Source organism: Lepus europaeus, chromosome 8 (genome assembly GCF_033115175.1).
Source record: "Lepus europaeus isolate LE1 chromosome 8, mLepTim1.pri, whole genome shotgun sequence".
Taxonomy (NCBI): domain Eukaryota; kingdom Metazoa; phylum Chordata; class Mammalia; order Lagomorpha; family Leporidae; genus Lepus; species Lepus europaeus.
The window spans coordinates 54,887,363-54,903,996 of NC_084834.1; the positions used below are offsets into that span (position 1 = coordinate 54,887,363).

A 16,634-nucleotide genomic window follows, 5' to 3' on the forward strand; every position below is an offset into this window, starting at 1 on the left:
TCTGTCATGGTGAAGATCTCTGGTGATATCTGTTAGGAGTTCTATTTGCTTCCTCTATTTGTACTTTCCTTTCTTTCTCCAAGTTAGGGAAGTTTATTGTAATTATTTCACTAATTAGGCCTTCTATTCCCTTCTCTTTTTCCACTCCTTCAGGCACTCCTGAGACCCCTATGTTGGGTTGTTTGATAGTATCCCATATATCTGCAACACTGTGTAAGTTTAATTTCTTGTTTTTGTTCTAAAATTTCCAGAGATTGTCTTCTAGCTTGGATATTCTTTCTTCTGCCTCAACAAGTCTGTTGTTAAGGGTTTCCACTGAATTTTTTATTTGATCTATGCAATTCTTCATTTCTAGTATTTTATTTTGATTTCTCATTAAAATCTCAATTTCATGGGAAAAATTTTCATTCATATTATATATTGTTTTCCTTAACTCGTGGATTTGCTTCTGATTACTTTTTTTTTTTTTTTTTTTTTGACAGAGTGGACAGAGAGAGAGAGACAGAGAGAAAGGTCTTCCTTTTTGCCATTGGTTCACCCTCCAATGGCCGCTGCGGCCGGCGTATCTCGCTGATCCGAAGCCAGGAGCCAGGTGCTTCTCCTGGTCTCCCATGCGGGTGCAGGGCCCAAGCACTTGGGCCATCCTCCACTGCACTACGGGCCATAGTAGAGAGCTGGCCTGGAAGAGGGGCAACTGGGACAGAATCCGGCGCCCCGACTGGGACTAGAACCCGAGGTGCCGACGCCACAGGCAGAGGATTAGCCTATTGAGCCGCTTCTGATTACTTTTGAGTAATCCTATGATTATTTTCTTAAATTCCATTTCTGGCATTTCCTCAGGCTCTTCATCTTCACATTTTAATATTGAAATGTTTTATTCCTTTATATGTTATAGTATCTCCCTTATTTTTGTTTCTTGAATTTTTGCATTAATTTTTAGGTATTTTTAGAATATTTTCGCACCGGCACACCGGGTTCTAGTCCCAGTTGGGGCACCGGATTCTATCCCAGTTACCCCTCTTCCAGGCCAGCTCTCTGCTGTGTCCCGGGAAGGCAGTGGAGGATGGCCCAAGTGCTTGGCCCTGCACCCACTTGGGAGACCAGGAGAAGCACCTGGCTCCTGGCTTCAGATCAGCACGATGCACCAGCCGCAGCAGCCATTGGAGGGTGAACCAACGGCAAAAAGGAAGACCTTTCTCTCTCTCACTGTCCACTCTGCCTGTCAAAAAAAAAAAAATTAATTAATTTTTAAAAAGTTAAAAAAAAAGGAAAAAAAAGGAAAAAAAAAATATTTTCCTCTGCAGGCTTTTTATTTTTGAGCTATACCTCTGTGGCTTAGTGGAATGTCTGAACTTTCAGTGAATACCAAGAGGTGTGTGGTGAGTGTTTTCAGGGAGTTCTGGTCAGTGATCCCAGATGGGGCACGTATCTGAGGTAACACCAAAGTTGAGCGTGGTAGCTTTCTTGTTATCTGGATGGAGAGAAATGGTCACCTCTGTTGGTGGGACCACTGCTCCTACTCCAAGCTGAGAAATACTCAGGTGTTAGCCCCGAGTATGTTCAACAGTCATCTGCACCACCATATGAACCACCCATATGATTGTGCAGCCCCTCCTATGAGCACCGTTCCTTAGCTATGAGATGTTCTAGGCAACCAAGGAGCTGAGAGTGCGCCCCTGTACTCTGATTGCCCAGAAACCACCTACACCCTGTCTCTTCTCACACAATCACAGTGTTTCATCAGTGTCAGCACCCAGGGCTCTCAAGGTCAAGGAGTGCAAGTGGAGCCACTCTGCCCCACTAGCCCTTCCTGTCTACAGGGGGACTGAGGTACCCCCGGGGCCGCTGTCCATATGTGTTCCAGTCTGCTGGATCAAGTTCTGTCCTCCCAACCAGATTCGATGTCAGTGAGGTATGCAGGTTTTTCTCTCTGGTAAGATCTCTGGATCACAGAGGTGCATAATATCTGCCAGCCATAGCCTTGCTAACTTCACAGTTGTGCTGGGCCCATAACAGAGTCCCGCAGGTGGCACTTCCCTTTTGTTCAGATTGCTTCCCCTCAGAAGGTGATTGCAGCTGGCACAGTAGAGACCGGCTCTGTCAGTGGCTTTTGCACTGCTGTAGGTGCCCCCGCGACTGGGTGGAGGGCGACCCCAACAATTGCTGGGTGCACACACACAAGCTGGGGCGGCCGCTAGGTGCCTATGTCCAAAAATGATGCCAGCTCTCCCACCACTGGTTGCAGGTCAGTATTGGAGGAGGGAGGAGGGGAGAGAGAGAGATGTGCTGTTGTTTGTTTGTTTGTTTTTTACCTCCAGTCTTAGTGAGCATTCGCCCCACTGTCCTGAGAGATCCCAACCAGATTCAAAAAGATACAATCCACTAAGCTTTCCCTCCCGCTGTATCAACAACAGAGTACACCAGTGGAGTCCAATCTCACCTGGTACCAGGGCAGGTGCCTTCTTTCCCGAATCCAAGCTGCTAGGTCTTCTGTTGTCTTTGCTGCGTGTCTGTGCCTTCCGCACAAGTCTGGGCCATTTCTGCTGCTTTTGCAGATCTCCCTCTGCAGTTTCCCTTGCACCTTTGCCCTGAGAGTATACTTTCTCCACTTTTTTTTATATTAATTTTGCCCTGTGGATATCAGACCACCCTGTTATTCTGCCATCTTGGAACCTCACAAAAAATATATTGTGTGATTTGTTTAATTATGTGAAATGTAGAGTGACAGAGATGTCCATCCACTGGTTCACTCTCCCCAGATGGTCACAACAGCTGGCACTGGACAAGGCCTAAGCTAGAAGTCAGGAACTCCATCCTCATCTCAGAGACTCTCATACTTGGGCTGTCATACACTGCCTTCCAGGCGCAATAGCATAAAGCTGGATTAGAAGTAAAGCAGTCAGGATTCAAACGGGCAAACTGGTGAGAGATGTGGGGATTCCAAGTAGCAGCCAAACCCACTGTGCAACAACATCTGCCCTTCAAAAATCTTTTGCACCAAAATCAACTTATTTTTAAATTCCATTTTCCATGAACATTTTGACAGACCTCATCCCATCCCATGGAGGAGGGAAAACTCAAAACCAATCCACAGTGGCATTATTTTAGCCATTTTGAGTAAATGAATTCATAAGTACTGTTTACTTATACAGATTTAAATGGAGACTTTTTCCAAGCTGATTTACTTTTATATTAGCCTTTAGAGTCAACTGAAGGTCATATCTCTGGGCTGGGGAGTCTTTTGAGTGATTAACCTTAGAAGCTTCCTAAATGATTTTTTTTTCATGGTTCATAGAACCAGCAGTCCTATATGAAGAGCATTAAAAACCTGAGTGAAGCGGTAGCACCATCCTGTAGTGCACAGGCAACTCTGCCAAGGCCTCAGCCCCCTAAAAATTAGAAGCATGCTCAACCATGCACTGAGAAATGTGTTCCTCCATTAAAGTGCTCATTCCTGACCTTGGGTGATGAAGTTTTCAGGATAAACAGCTATTTTAATGTCAGTATGTTTTTGCTAATTCAGTATATATAAGACCAGTTAAACAAATAATCAGCTATTTAACAAAATCCTCCCATGAAAAAATTTTTGTGTAATAATCATACTTATTATCCCCATTTTTAAGAAAAACACATTTAGAGAAAGGTTATAATCTTACTCAATAGTACACAACTAGTAATTAACAGAATCAGAATTCAGGCTGGAAGAGTTGTATTCTTTTCATTAAGCCAGAGCAAATGAAACCAGAAAATGAAGTAAAACATAGATGAGAAGGAGTAAACAGCTAGTGGCAATGCCTACATACATATTGAATAAAAGACTTCTCTTGAATGGTGTTTTGTTTTTAGGGTAATAGGCTTTTTTTGTTGTTGTTTTTAATATGTGGTACAGATGGCATAGTTTATTGCTGGGGATAATTTTCTTTAATTCAGGTATCAATGATACTAAGAAGTACATGTTTGTGGCCTGAGAGAGAAGTAAGAACAAGTGTGGAAAGAGAAATATATTATGGAGAAAAGGGAAATGATTAAATGATTAAAAGAGAGATAAATAGTAATTCTCACTATTCAGAATCTTGGGGGGGTGATGTATATTTAAGGTTTTTAGAAAACCTTTATTAAGATTTGAGACTCTATATAAGGAACAGAGGAAGCCTTTATTAAGAATCCTTTTGTGAACTGGTGTTGTAGGTTTTGCTGCCACTTGGGACTCCAGCATCAGAGTGCCAGTCCAAATCCTGGCTCTTGTGCTTCCAATCCAGCTCCCTGGTTATGTACCTGAAAGAAGCAGAAGATGGCCCAAGTTCTGGGGCCCTTGCCACCCATGTGGGAGATCCAGGTGGAATTCTAGGCTCTTGGCTTCAGCCTGATTGAGCCCTGGCTATTGTATCCACTTGGGGAGAGATCCAGCACATGGAAGGTCTCTTTCTCTCACTGTCTGTCTGTCACTCTGCCTTTCAAAACAAATCTTTTTTTAAAAATTCAAATTTATTTAAAAAATAATAATCCTTTTGGTTTTAGCTCCCTGAGGTAGTTTATAGTACACAATTGATTAGCATTCTTGACCCTTCAAAAAATAAATTCAAACGTGATTCCCACAAAGTAAAAATGGCTTACTGAAAAAATATTAACCATAGCATGAAAATAACTATGAGAGGGGGCTGACGTTGTGGTGTTAGGTGTTAGAGGCACCATATGGGCACCAATTCAAGACCTGGCTGCTCCACTTCATGATCCAGTTCCCTGCTAGTGCAGCTAGAATGAGTAGCAGAAGATTGCTCAACTGCTTTGGCCCATGCACCCACATGGGAGACTCAAAGGAAGCTCCAGGCTCCTGACTTTGGCCTGCCCCAGCCCTGGCCATTGTGGCTATTTGGGGAGTGAACCAGCTGATGGAAGCCCGCTTACTCGTTCTCTTTTTCTCTCTCCTCCTATCTCTGTAACTCTGCCTTTTAAATAAATAAAAAATAAAATAATAACTGTAAGAACAGTGTTATTAAGCTTGTGACTATAAAAGAGTAAAAGATACATACTCTTGCTAAGAGTAATCTTCTGTCTGCTGGTTCACTCCCCAGATGCATTCAACAGCCAGGACTGGGCAAAGCCCAGGAACCAGAAATTCCATCCAGGTCTCCCACAAGAGTGGCAGGAACTGAAATACTTGGTCTATCATCCACTGCTTCCCAGGCATATTAGCAGGAAGCTGGATTGGAAGTAGAGGAGCCAGGACTTGAACTAGCACTCTGGTAAGGGATGCAAGTGGCCCCAGTCGGTGGCTTAAACTACTGCACTGCAGCACTTGCCCAGAAGCTGCATTGTATTTTGTTACATAGCATTAAGATATTTGCAAGCATAGAAGGAATCTCTACATCTTTCTCTTGTACACATACTTTCTCATTGCTTCCCTCCTATCATTTTCCATCCTCTTTTTCCTTCCTTCCTTTCCTTCCTCCCTCCCTTCCTCCCCCCTCCCCCCCCTCCCCTCTCTGAATGGCAGAGGGACAGAAACACTCAAAATACACAGAGCAAGAGACAGCAAGTGAAAAGTTGCCCATTGCTGGTTCACTTCCCAAAAGTCTGAAATGGGTAGGGCTGGACCAGGCCAAAGCCAAGAACCAGGAACTCAGGCCAGGTTTCCCACATGCATGGCAGGAACCCCAAATGTTTGAGCTATCACAGCTGCTAGTCCAGAAGATGCATTAGCAGGAAGCTGAAATTGAGAGCAGAGCCAGGATTCCATGTGGGAGTACCAGGTGGCATTTTTTTTTTTTTTGACAGAGTTAGACAGTGAGAGACAGAAAGGTCTTTCTTCTGTTGGTTCACTCCCCAAATGGCCTCTACAGCCGGAGCTATGCCAATCTGAAGCCAAGAGCTAGGTGCTTCCTCCTGGTCTCCCATGCAGGAGCAGGGGCCTAAGCACTTGGGCCATCCTCCACTGCACTCCTGGGCCACAGCAGAGAGCTGGACTGGAAGAGGAGCAACCAGGTCATAACCTGGTGCCCATATGAGATGCCAGCGCCGCAGGCGGAGGATTAACCAAGTGAGCCATGGCGCCGGCCCCAGGTGGCATCTTAACCACTGTGCCAACTCCCTACCTTCCAATATTTGTTGAAGGATTCAAAGAATCTGTAGAGGCCAGGCAACCATCTGTCATGGGCAATTTAGGAACTGACTTTATCAGTCACAGAAGCTGAATTAGACACTACCAGTTCTGCCTGTGACTCGCAAGTGGAAATGAACAGTGCTGCTAAAATTTCCTAAGTGGATGGGCCTCATTCCTTTGTAATCATAACCTCTACCACCAATGGCTTTACTCCCAACCTGTGTGTACTGATGGTCCTCTTCCCGACTTAATGCTGTATAATTGTTCAGACCTGGTTAATGCCACTCTAAGGATCATTGGTTACTATCCTCACCCTGTCTTTTATGACCTTGCCTAAATATGATCAGAGTCAGTGAACTTGGAAGGCTTCCATAGCCTTGGCAACTCATGACGAGAGCCTAGGGTGGTAACTGGCGCCATAAACTAGAGTGTCAATTTGTTGGGTCAACAACAGGAGTCACTGTGCACTTGCTCCTCATGTGGGATCTCTGTCCTTAATGTGCTGTACGTTGTGATTTAATGCTATAACTAGTACTCAAACAGTATTTTTTCACTTTGTGTTTCTATGTGGGTGCAAACTGTTGAAATCTTTACTTAATATATACTAAATTGATCTTCTGTATATAAAGAGAATTGAAAATGAATCTTGATGTGAATGGAAGGGGAGAGGGAGCAGGAGAGGGGAGGGTTGCGGGTGGGAGGGAAGTTATGGGAGGGGGAAGCCATTGTAATCCATAAGCTGTACATTGGAAATTTATATTCATTAAATAAAAGTTAAAAAAAAATTTCCTAAGTGGAAAAGACCACTTCCATTTCTCCCTCATGTTGCCAGAAGTGTAACTGCACATAGATGGGCAAGAAAAATGTGACCTTGCATATGTGTCTCTGATGTATAGAAACATATAGGGAAGTATGAACAATCAACTTCAGTGCTTCCCAGTAACTAAAATATCATCTGAATGTAAAAAAGGGAACGGAGAAAAACACTATGGTACAAATTCAGAAGCCCTGCAGGGATGTTACATCTAAGATACAACTTCTGATTGGATTTACGCAGGACATTCCAATTAGATCCCAGGAAAAGATCAAAAGGCATATAAAAAAGCATGTAGTTAAGGATTAGTAAGAAAATATCAAATCAACTGTTAATATTTCTTTAGATATGGCTATTTTATCCCTGAGTTTACCACACAGTTTAGCTGTGAGACCCCTGGCACTTTAGACTTTGCCCTCAGTTTCATCACCTCTGCAGTGGGAACAATAGTTCCCCATGGGATTATTGGTAAATTTCAATGTGAGTAGTAACTATAGAATATTTAGCATGGTGCCTGGAACGTAGTAACCATTCAACATATGTTAGGTATATTTTAATATTGTTCATATATTGCCAATCCAGTTAATGGGAATTTTTTTTAATATAAAGAGGGAAAAAGAATAGGAAGACATGCTTGCCTCACTATTGATGATACCTAGGATTTTAGTCAGGTTTTTCAAGCCACAGAATTTAGGCCTCTTAACATTTAGGACTCAGGGTCCAGCTTCATGGGGGACAAGGAGTTTGTTTTTTACAAAATTAGCTCTTTAAACCCAAGTGGTGCCAGAAAATGTCACAAACTACTTACCAGCATAAAAATATACCTAATATTTCTATATCTAAGCTGTACTCTATAAAATAATCAAGTTTGTGTGAGCTCTTCAATCTTTTATCTAGCATTTTCCCCTTTCTATCAAGTTCTTCTCTCCAAATATAATCAACAGTCTCTGGTCATTTAAGATCAATTCCAGATCAAGATTTTAAAAGTTGATTTTTACTGTTTTTAGGGAAGCATCTGTCTGCCCTGTTATATTTGTCACACATAGAATTTATGGTGTGACGTCCAAAATCTTATCACACAGAAGACGGTATAGTTTCTATAGAAGCAAAGCCTCTAAACTTTCAATATGGAACCCAAAAGACAATGAATGTATTGGGGTAAAGCTATGTTAAAGATATACTTCTATGTTAACAAAAGCAAGCATAATGTGCTCTATAAAATAAGGCCCAGCCTGAACCAGACATGGAAGGGTGGAAAGCTTGGATTTTGTACCCACATAATGAACAGTCTGTGGAAACTGGGAACCAGGCCACTGGTTTCCAACCTAACATAGTTGAGAAGTGACACATTCTTTAAGAAGCTCTCATCCAGGAAATGAGTGGCTCACAAATCACACTAGGTCCACAAGCTTGTTTTATGAATGAAGAGTATAAAGTGTACTGGCTACTGGTTTACCTCCCTTGTGAGAATGTTATTGTAATTTCCCATTCTTCAGTTTGGTCATTTTGATGGAGATATGCAACAACTCCGACAGGAGAGAAATAATCCTGTCAACTGGAAGAATACTGTCCAGTGTAATCTCAAAATAATCTACTTCCATCTATGTTTATCCAATATCACATCTTCCCATCTGCCCCTTCCCCCAAAAAAAGAAATGATAGACAAGAAAATACAAAGTAATCATTTTTATTCACACTAACCTTGAAAAGCAATTACATTTTACATAAAATCATTAATACATATAACAGAAATCTTGAGTATTATATATGGTTAGAAACAATACAGAAAATGGATGTGAAAGTTTAAAATAGCATTACTTTAGTGATTATATTTATACTGTATTTTCTACTTCTTTATAGCAGCATCTGTAAGATTCTATTTGTTCATAGTTAACTAGCAGCGAATACTTTTAATTATACAAATTCAGTAGATATTTCTTTCCAAAGTTTCATTTATACAGATTTTATCACATTAATGAAACAGAACTACTTCCACATGAAAAAGGTGGGAAAAGATTCATCAGTTACCAGTTTCCCCCCAAAAAAGAAGGAAAGATGAGGGAAGGAAACTGTTAAAAAAAATTGCATGCAATTACCAAAAAAGAAATTCTCTAATGCCGTCACCAATTATGGGGTGGATTTTGTGGAATCTGTGTGTGTGTATAATGCTGTGTTAATCTTATTTTCTGATTTTCTATTGCAGTTAAAAAATATGTGGAAGTTTCCCGGGGGCCTGTCAGAGCCTGGAGAAGACATCGGTGTGTATCCTACATATTTTTTAGTAGCTTGAAAATGTTAAAGAAATACATGCATTTATTTTCCGCTTTATAGTTAAGATTTTAAACTTTCTAATTGATTCAGACTAAGAAAATTTCTGGAAGATTAGTAGCAAAACTTTAACATTACAACTTATTCCATTAGCATAAATAATGCCATTCGGAGCATTACCCTCCCCTTCTGTTTAGGTCTGCTTCTAGACTAATTTGTAAGAAAAAGAGAATCCTTGGATATTAATTAGTAAAGTTTAGCATTAATAGTTATTTATGATTACAATTAAAACTATGAGAAAACACAAATTCCATCACAGGATAATTATTATTTTAAATGAACTTTGAAATAATAGAGTCAGTTATAATGATGACATAATTCTGCTCTTAAAATTTTTTTATCTAATTATTTTGAATAGTCAGGAAACCAAAAATTAGTTAAATATATGAAAAACTCTCAAATGAGAAATAACCCCTAAAACAACTTAGTGTTCTCAACAATTAAGGAAATGTGAAGTGAGCTTTTAGAGTTCTTTACATCTCTGAATTACAGCAAATGGGAGAAGAGAAGCTGAATTTTCTTACTATTCCTTAAACCACTGGGTCAAATTCGATCTCCATCCTAATTAATCAATAGATATTTTATGTCTCCATGACCTTTCCCTCAAAATGCATGTACCTTCTTGTGTTTAGACCACAACTAAATTAAGGCAGTTTCCTAAATTATCTTTCAATATTTTACCTTAAAATGTATATATGTTAAACTTAATTTTCTTAAATTATCCACATATAAAATGCCCTCTACATGTTACATAGCCAACTCCTAACAATCTATGATAATTACTGTCCTTTTGCCTAGATTCCACAGCCCCTAATTATCTCACACTGACCATCAGTGACTTGCAAGCACATGGGAACTAGTTAAGCTTAGGTTTGGCATTCTTACCCAATCCATATTGGGCAAACTGCAGTGCACAAATGGTTTGTGTAGTTGCTTCTCCCAAGTCATGCCTTCTCAGATTTTTTTTTTTACTTAATTTCAGATATACTTACAGTTAGGCATAAATGAACACATTACCAAGCCAAATATGCATAATTTTAGATTTAAGAAATGTTCTGAAGTATATACTTAACTCTAGATAATTAAAGACATCATACTTTTGTCAAGTTTTTGTAGCTGTCACAGGAACTCATCTATATACATGCCCCAGTCATGAGGAGTTAAGGCAAGCAGAGCACTTGGCATTCATTGTATTTCCTACATGGAGTACAAATAAAGTATTTGCCTTAGAATTGATAAAACCCTGAAAGCGGTTAGAAGTGGTAATTGCTACAAGTCTAAAAGACTATGTTGATAGCTGGAGACTTCTGTATTATAACACAGTGCAAAATAATAGATATGCTTAATGATAGTCAAATCACCCAAACATTATTTAAATAATTTTCTTTATACCTGGTATATTTAGGAAAGCATATAATATACTTGAGGACAGCTGTCATCACACACAGTTAAACATTTATAATGGATCTTGGCTCCAAAGTCCTGGTAAATGAAACATTATCTGTAATGTTTAAAAAATGAGCATCGCACACAAAAGTGAATGCAATCCTCAAGGCTTTAATATAAAACAGTACTCTTAAAGATTATCTACAAGGTTCCTTTAAAAAAAAAAATCTCATTACCATTGAGTGGCATACCAAGAGTGGCATGCCTCAGCCAAAGGTCCACAAGGCAGCAGAGCTCATCAGCACATGAGGAAACACTAGGAAAACCCACATTCTGCAAAATGTTTCCCATTGTTTTCTTTCAACCTAATCCCGTCATTAAATATTACAAAATAGAAATAGCAAATATAAACTCATTGATAATCCTGTAGCAAAACAGTGTACCCTATTTTAACATACCCTTTCATTAGCAAAATCCTCTAGATTTTTCTATATTCTTCAAACCTATAAAACAGTGAATATTATCTAAGTTTAGCTTATAGTACATTAAAATTTTAAGACAGAACAGAAAAAAGCAGCTAAAAATCAAGATAAATTTATATTGAAATCCTTGGGAAAGAGATTTCTTCCTTCTTGAGATAGAAGTGATCCTCTATCTTGTTTCTCCATTCAATCTCCAGTCAGTACGATTCAAGTTAAACGGATCAAAACTCCCCACGAAGTGTGGGTTTTCAATCTTCTCTCAGAGTTGGAGACTGCCGAGCAGAGCAGATGAGCTCACAGGCCCCATCCTGTGCTTCAGGGATGTACAAACAGCCAAGACTGAAAGACTGATAAACTGAGTGCTCAGCTCTTGATTAGTGGTACTATGGGCAAAACAAAAATGACTAAGCGTGTGGGGTTGTCTTGAAGAACAAAAATAAACATTTAAATAACATTATAGAATATTTAGGAACACTCTTATTTAATATCAAACAGGTATTGACTTAGCATAAAAATGATTCTTATTAAGGAAAGTTTTCTCTGAAACCTAAATTTATCTTTTATGCTTTCAGTTTAAAAATGGTGGACAAATGCCTTCTGTGTAGAACACTCTGCTCTTCCTCTCCATCTTTCCAAAACTCTTTCCTAAAAACAAAACAAAAGCATATCCAGGGGGACTGGTACAAAGTCTGCAGTCAAAGCACACAGGAACGGAGACATTTTTCTGACTTCCTCTTCCTTGTCTGTCCTTCACCAGTAGGACTGCTGAGAAGGCAAATACCGTTTAGCAGTACTTGGCAAATTCAAACAATGGAAGCATTAAAGAATACTGACAACAGCAACCTCTATAGCAATGGTGAAGTCTCCCCAGCAAAGTGGTCGAAGAAGGCAGCTTTGTTAAAGGCTTCCTGGAAACACTTTGGGAGACAATGGCAGAGTCTCAGAAAATTTATGAAAAGTCCAGTTAGAGGAGTCCATGTGGATGCTTAGAAAAAGCAACCACAAAAATATACTGATGGTAATAAAAGTCTTGCCACAGAAATTTGCACTTATGTGAAAAGTCAACCTTATAAAATATGAAAACCATTGTATTATAAAAATTCTATATATTCCCAGTTTTGAAAATTATGGATGAAATGACAGCAGCATTTTTGTGTTGAAGGAATGTATCCAAGTTATTGGAATCTTCTCAGAGAAAACAAGGGAAATCTCAAACTCATCTGTGATGGGGACAGAGGAACAACTAGAGGTGCACACAGAAAGTTGTATAGGAATCTCCTTTCTGGCCTGGAGGCTGTACAGCCCACCTGAGCTCACCAGAAGAGGTCAGAATCCCCTAGTTTGGTAGATGCTGCAGCTCTACAGACTTCTGAAGGGACTCCCAAAAAGGACATGGAAAATGGTAGATAAGTTGTTTAGATTCAAAATATTTTTGAAATCCATGCATAGTTTTTTCCATAACATATATGTTACATTAATTTAAGGAAGACAACTGCTTTTATAAATTTTTTTTTAAAAACTTGTTTATCGCCGGCGCCACGGCTCACTAGGCTAATCCTCCGCCTTGCGGCGCCAGCACACCGGGTTCTAGTCCCAGTCGGGGCACCGATCCTGTCCTGGTTGCCCCTCTTCCAGGCCAGCTCTCTGCTGTGGCCAGGGAGTGCAGTGGAGGATGGCCCAAGTGCTTGGGCCCTGCACCCCATGGGAGACCAGGAGAAGCACCTGGCTCCTGCCATCGGATCAGCGTGGTGCGCCGGCCGCAGCGCGCCTACCGTGGCGGCCATTGGAGGGTGAACCAACGGCAAAAGGAAGACCTTTCTCTCTGTCTCTCTCTCACTGTCCACTCTGCCTGTAAAAAAAATAAAATAAAAAAATAAAAAAAATAAACAAAAACTTGTTTATCTACAAGACAGAACAGACAGAGCACTCATCTGCTGTTTCACTCCCCAAATGCCTCAAAAGTCTAAGCTGGACCGGGCCAAGTGCAGGAGCCAAGAACACGGTCTGGGTCTCCCACATGGGTGGCAGGTCTCACCCAACTACTTGATCCATCATCACCTGCTGCCTCCCAAGGTCTGCATTAGCAGGAAGCTGGAATAGGAAGCAGAGCTGACTCAGACACAGGCATTCCTATGTGGGATTCAGGTCTCCAAGGCAGCATTTAACTGCAATGCCAAACAGCCCCCATTAACTTTTGCATGGATTTTAAAAATTTTTACACCAAAATAAACATCATAACTCCATTTTCCACAAACTTTTGAAGCACTCCATGTACCAGGAGGAATAGATCACTTTTCTGCAAAGCTGGTATGTATCAATTGAGGCAGTTTTAATGGATGATAAAGAATAGAATAATGATCAAGAACTATAAAGGAATGTGAGTATTCACACAGCTTTACAACATACATTTTAACTTTAGTAACCTATGCTTTTACCTTTTGGGAAACAAGAGAGTTTAAAAAGATCCAACCCCACAAATGTACAGGTTGAATAAGCCTCCAAGTAGCAACCAAAAGGAATATTCAGTACTTCAAAAGCTCCTGAAATGTACAGTGGTGAGAAAATACCATTTCAGTACATCCAGAAGGCAGGCAGTTCGTGTTGAAAACTTTCTTGCAGTTCCGTTTGCTTTGGAAACTTTAGATAATGCTCTCTTCACTGGAAATCTTTGATGATGACGTTTCTGAAAATGTGATACTTAAGTGATTTGTACATCTGTCTTCCATGTAGGAGACACAGCAGTTCGAGAAGTTTTTGAAGAGACTGGGATAGAATCAGAATTCCAGTCCCTCTTGAGTATCCGGCAGCAGCACACCAGTCCGGGAGCCTTTGGGAAGTCTGATATGTATATTGTCTGCCGCCTCAAGCCATTTTCATTCACCATAAATTTTTGCCAGCATGAATGCTTAAGATGCGAGTGGATGGATCTCACTGAGCTTGTTAAGACTGAAAACACAACTCCCATCACCCGCAGAGTCGCGGGACTGCTGCTATATGGGTACAGAGAAGGGTTTGACAAGATTGATCTGACCATGGAAAAGCTTCCAGCAGTTTACGCAGGCCTTTTCTATAAACTGTATCACAAAGAACTGCCAGAGAATTACAAAACTATGATAGGAATGGATTAAGTTCACATTTTACATTTTTTTAAATTTAAGATGTACATGTAAATGAATATGTGCTATAAGACATAATGAACCTTTGGGATTAAATATGACTAATTTTCTAATATATGATTTCCATGAAGAAAATTTATAAATGTGCATATTTTAAAAGCTTTTCAAATAAAGCAAATATGTGAAAAAGATTGTAGCTCTAGGTAACCTTGACTGGTTAACAGCAGATTCTATATAAAAGGTGGAAGTCTATACATTCTCTAACCATTGCCTCAGTAAAGAAAACAATTCCTAAACATTTACTATTAGATAAAAAGTTTCCTGGCCATTTAAAAAAGCTGAGCTGTAGACATTTGTTTTCCTCTCATTAACAAATTTATGTTTCTCTTTCTTCATGTGAAATGAGATTAGATGGTGCCATTAAAATCAGCTCTTAGCAGACATTGGAAGAAAAAGTATAGCCTTCTGCCCAGGTCCTGTTTTGGATCCAAGTTTATACTGTCCAGTTCGTTTCAGTGCCACATACCAGCTGGAATATTTCCTTGACCGGTAAGTATTGTAGTTATTAGACTCCAGTCGTTCAAAAAAGAAGCACTCGTCTGTAACACATTTCTGAAAAATAAAAGAAGAACTGCTTTAAGTGTTGAATATGAAAAACACAATGATAATACAGTGCCCATTTTGCTCAACCAGCAGCACTGGTCTTAGGTTCAGCAGGACAATTCAACAACATTCAGTCAGCCAAAATGTGATGCAGGGTAGCTCTGCAGAAAGATGCTGACCAGTAAATGCAGCGTATCAGCAGCACAGCATCAGGTAGGAGTGCTGGGAATATTTGCTGGCCTCCACAAGGGAGGTCAGGTGTTCAGCACCAAGACTGCTAAGATGGTACAGAAACAAGACTGGTACAGACTAGAAACATCCATGAACATAGCTTTCTGGGGTCCCCAAAGAGACGACCCACACCATTAACATGAAGCACATTATGCTTAGGGAAGCCCCGTGCTCTGGCTCCTACCTGCCATCACTCCTCCCAGGCAAGAGGCAGAGAACCAGTCAGCGGTCATTCTTAGTTTTATCAGGGTTCCACTGAAGCAGAGGTGGAAGGGTAACCCAGCACACTCATCCCACAAACAATGAGATTTGTTAATATCTTACAGAAACAATTCCCTAAATTATAAAAAATGTACTTGGTTCTAAGGTTGCTTCTAAAGTATAAGAATAATAGTTTATTGTATAGAAAATAGCTAATGATATTTAATGCCAAAAATTATATTGGAACATTATATAAAATTAGTACTCTGTAAATACAAATATACAGTGAGGAATAAATAATGTAGGACACTCAAATTTCTAGTAGTCTCTTAGGTAATAGGAGGGACTTTATTTCAATTTATTTTTCACAAAAGAAATAGCTAGCTTCCAAATCATGGGACCTAGAAATATTCTAAGTAATGGAAATTAAAAGGTTGCCAAAATATTTTAAGTTAATGTCTAAAAATCAACTTCAAGGAGCAGGCATTAGACCAAACAATTTTAGTTTTAAGTTAAAATAAATTTTGCCTTGTGGTTAAAGATGCCTACACCCCTTATCAGTTCCGAGCCCTGACTCCTGACTCCAGCTTCCTGCCAATGTAGACCTGCAGGTAGTGGTGATGGCTCAGGTGATTGGGTTCCTGCAGCCCAAGTGGGAGACCTGGATTGTGTTCTGGGTCCTGGCTGCAGCCTCAGCCCAACCCTGACAGCTGCAGAATTTGCAGAGTGAACCAGCAAACAGAATCTCTGAAAACACACACACACATGCCTGTCTCTGAAATAAATTTAAAAAAGGGTAACATGATACCTGATTAAAAAAATTACCAAAATTAATCAGCACAAAATGAAAAACATTCATATTTTATGCTGATTGAATGATACTCATAGAAAACTAAATATTTTTACACTTGCATCTACATATGTTAATAAAAGATATATTTATAGATATTAATACAAACCATAGTTATGCAATATATCAGGTTCCAGCTTATTTCCATGTACACATATATCCTAAGAAACTTAAGGTTTGAGAAAACCCACATTTAAAAGACTTGAACTTTTTCCCAGATTCACTAGTACCAACATAAGGCAAACAATAGCACAAGATGTGAGAAAAACATGAATGGGGGGGGGGGGGAGAAGTGCTGGGACTTTCTAAGATGACAAATAGCGACAGGGTGGTCTAATTTCTATGGGGTGAAATTAATATAAAAGAAGTAGAGAGGCCGGTGCCACAGCTCACTAGGCTAATCCTCGGCCTGCGGCGCCGGCACCCTAGGTTCTAGTCTCGGGGCGCTAGATTCTGTCCTGGTTGCTCCTCTTCCAGTCCAGCTCTCTCTGCTGTGGCCCGGGAAGGCAGTGGAGGATGGCCC

The 16,634-nt window shown here is 40.1% G+C and overlaps 2 protein-coding genes across 5 annotated transcripts in view; one reads left to right on the forward strand and one right to left on the reverse strand.

Annotated features, from left to right (window-relative positions):
- Positions 1-14,417, forward strand: part of NUDT6 (nudix hydrolase 6) — a 52,557-nt gene extending 38,140 nt beyond the window's left edge. For 3 of the 4 annotated variants that reach the window (XM_062199665.1, XM_062199664.1, XM_062199667.1), the window contains 2 exons: positions 9,118-9,172; positions 13,841-14,417. In XM_062199665.1, the coding sequence (XP_062055649.1) occupies positions 9,127-9,172; positions 13,841-14,238 (444 nt within the window). In that variant the 5' untranslated portion in view covers positions 9,118-9,126 and the 3' untranslated portion in view covers positions 14,239-14,417. Of the gene's footprint in view, positions 1-5,072; positions 5,244-9,117; positions 9,173-13,840 lie in introns of all 4 variants that reach the window. The other variant, XM_062199666.1, reaches the window with a different exon arrangement.
- A 49-nt stretch (positions 14,418-14,466) lies between these two features.
- FGF2 (fibroblast growth factor 2) overlaps positions 14,467-16,634 on the reverse strand; it is a 77,817-nt gene continuing 75,649 nt past the window's right edge. Inside the window, 1 exon segment of the mRNA XM_062198893.1 lies at positions 14,467-14,838. Within this exon segment, the coding sequence (XP_062054877.1) occupies positions 14,653-14,838 (186 nt within the window). The 3' untranslated portion in view covers positions 14,467-14,652.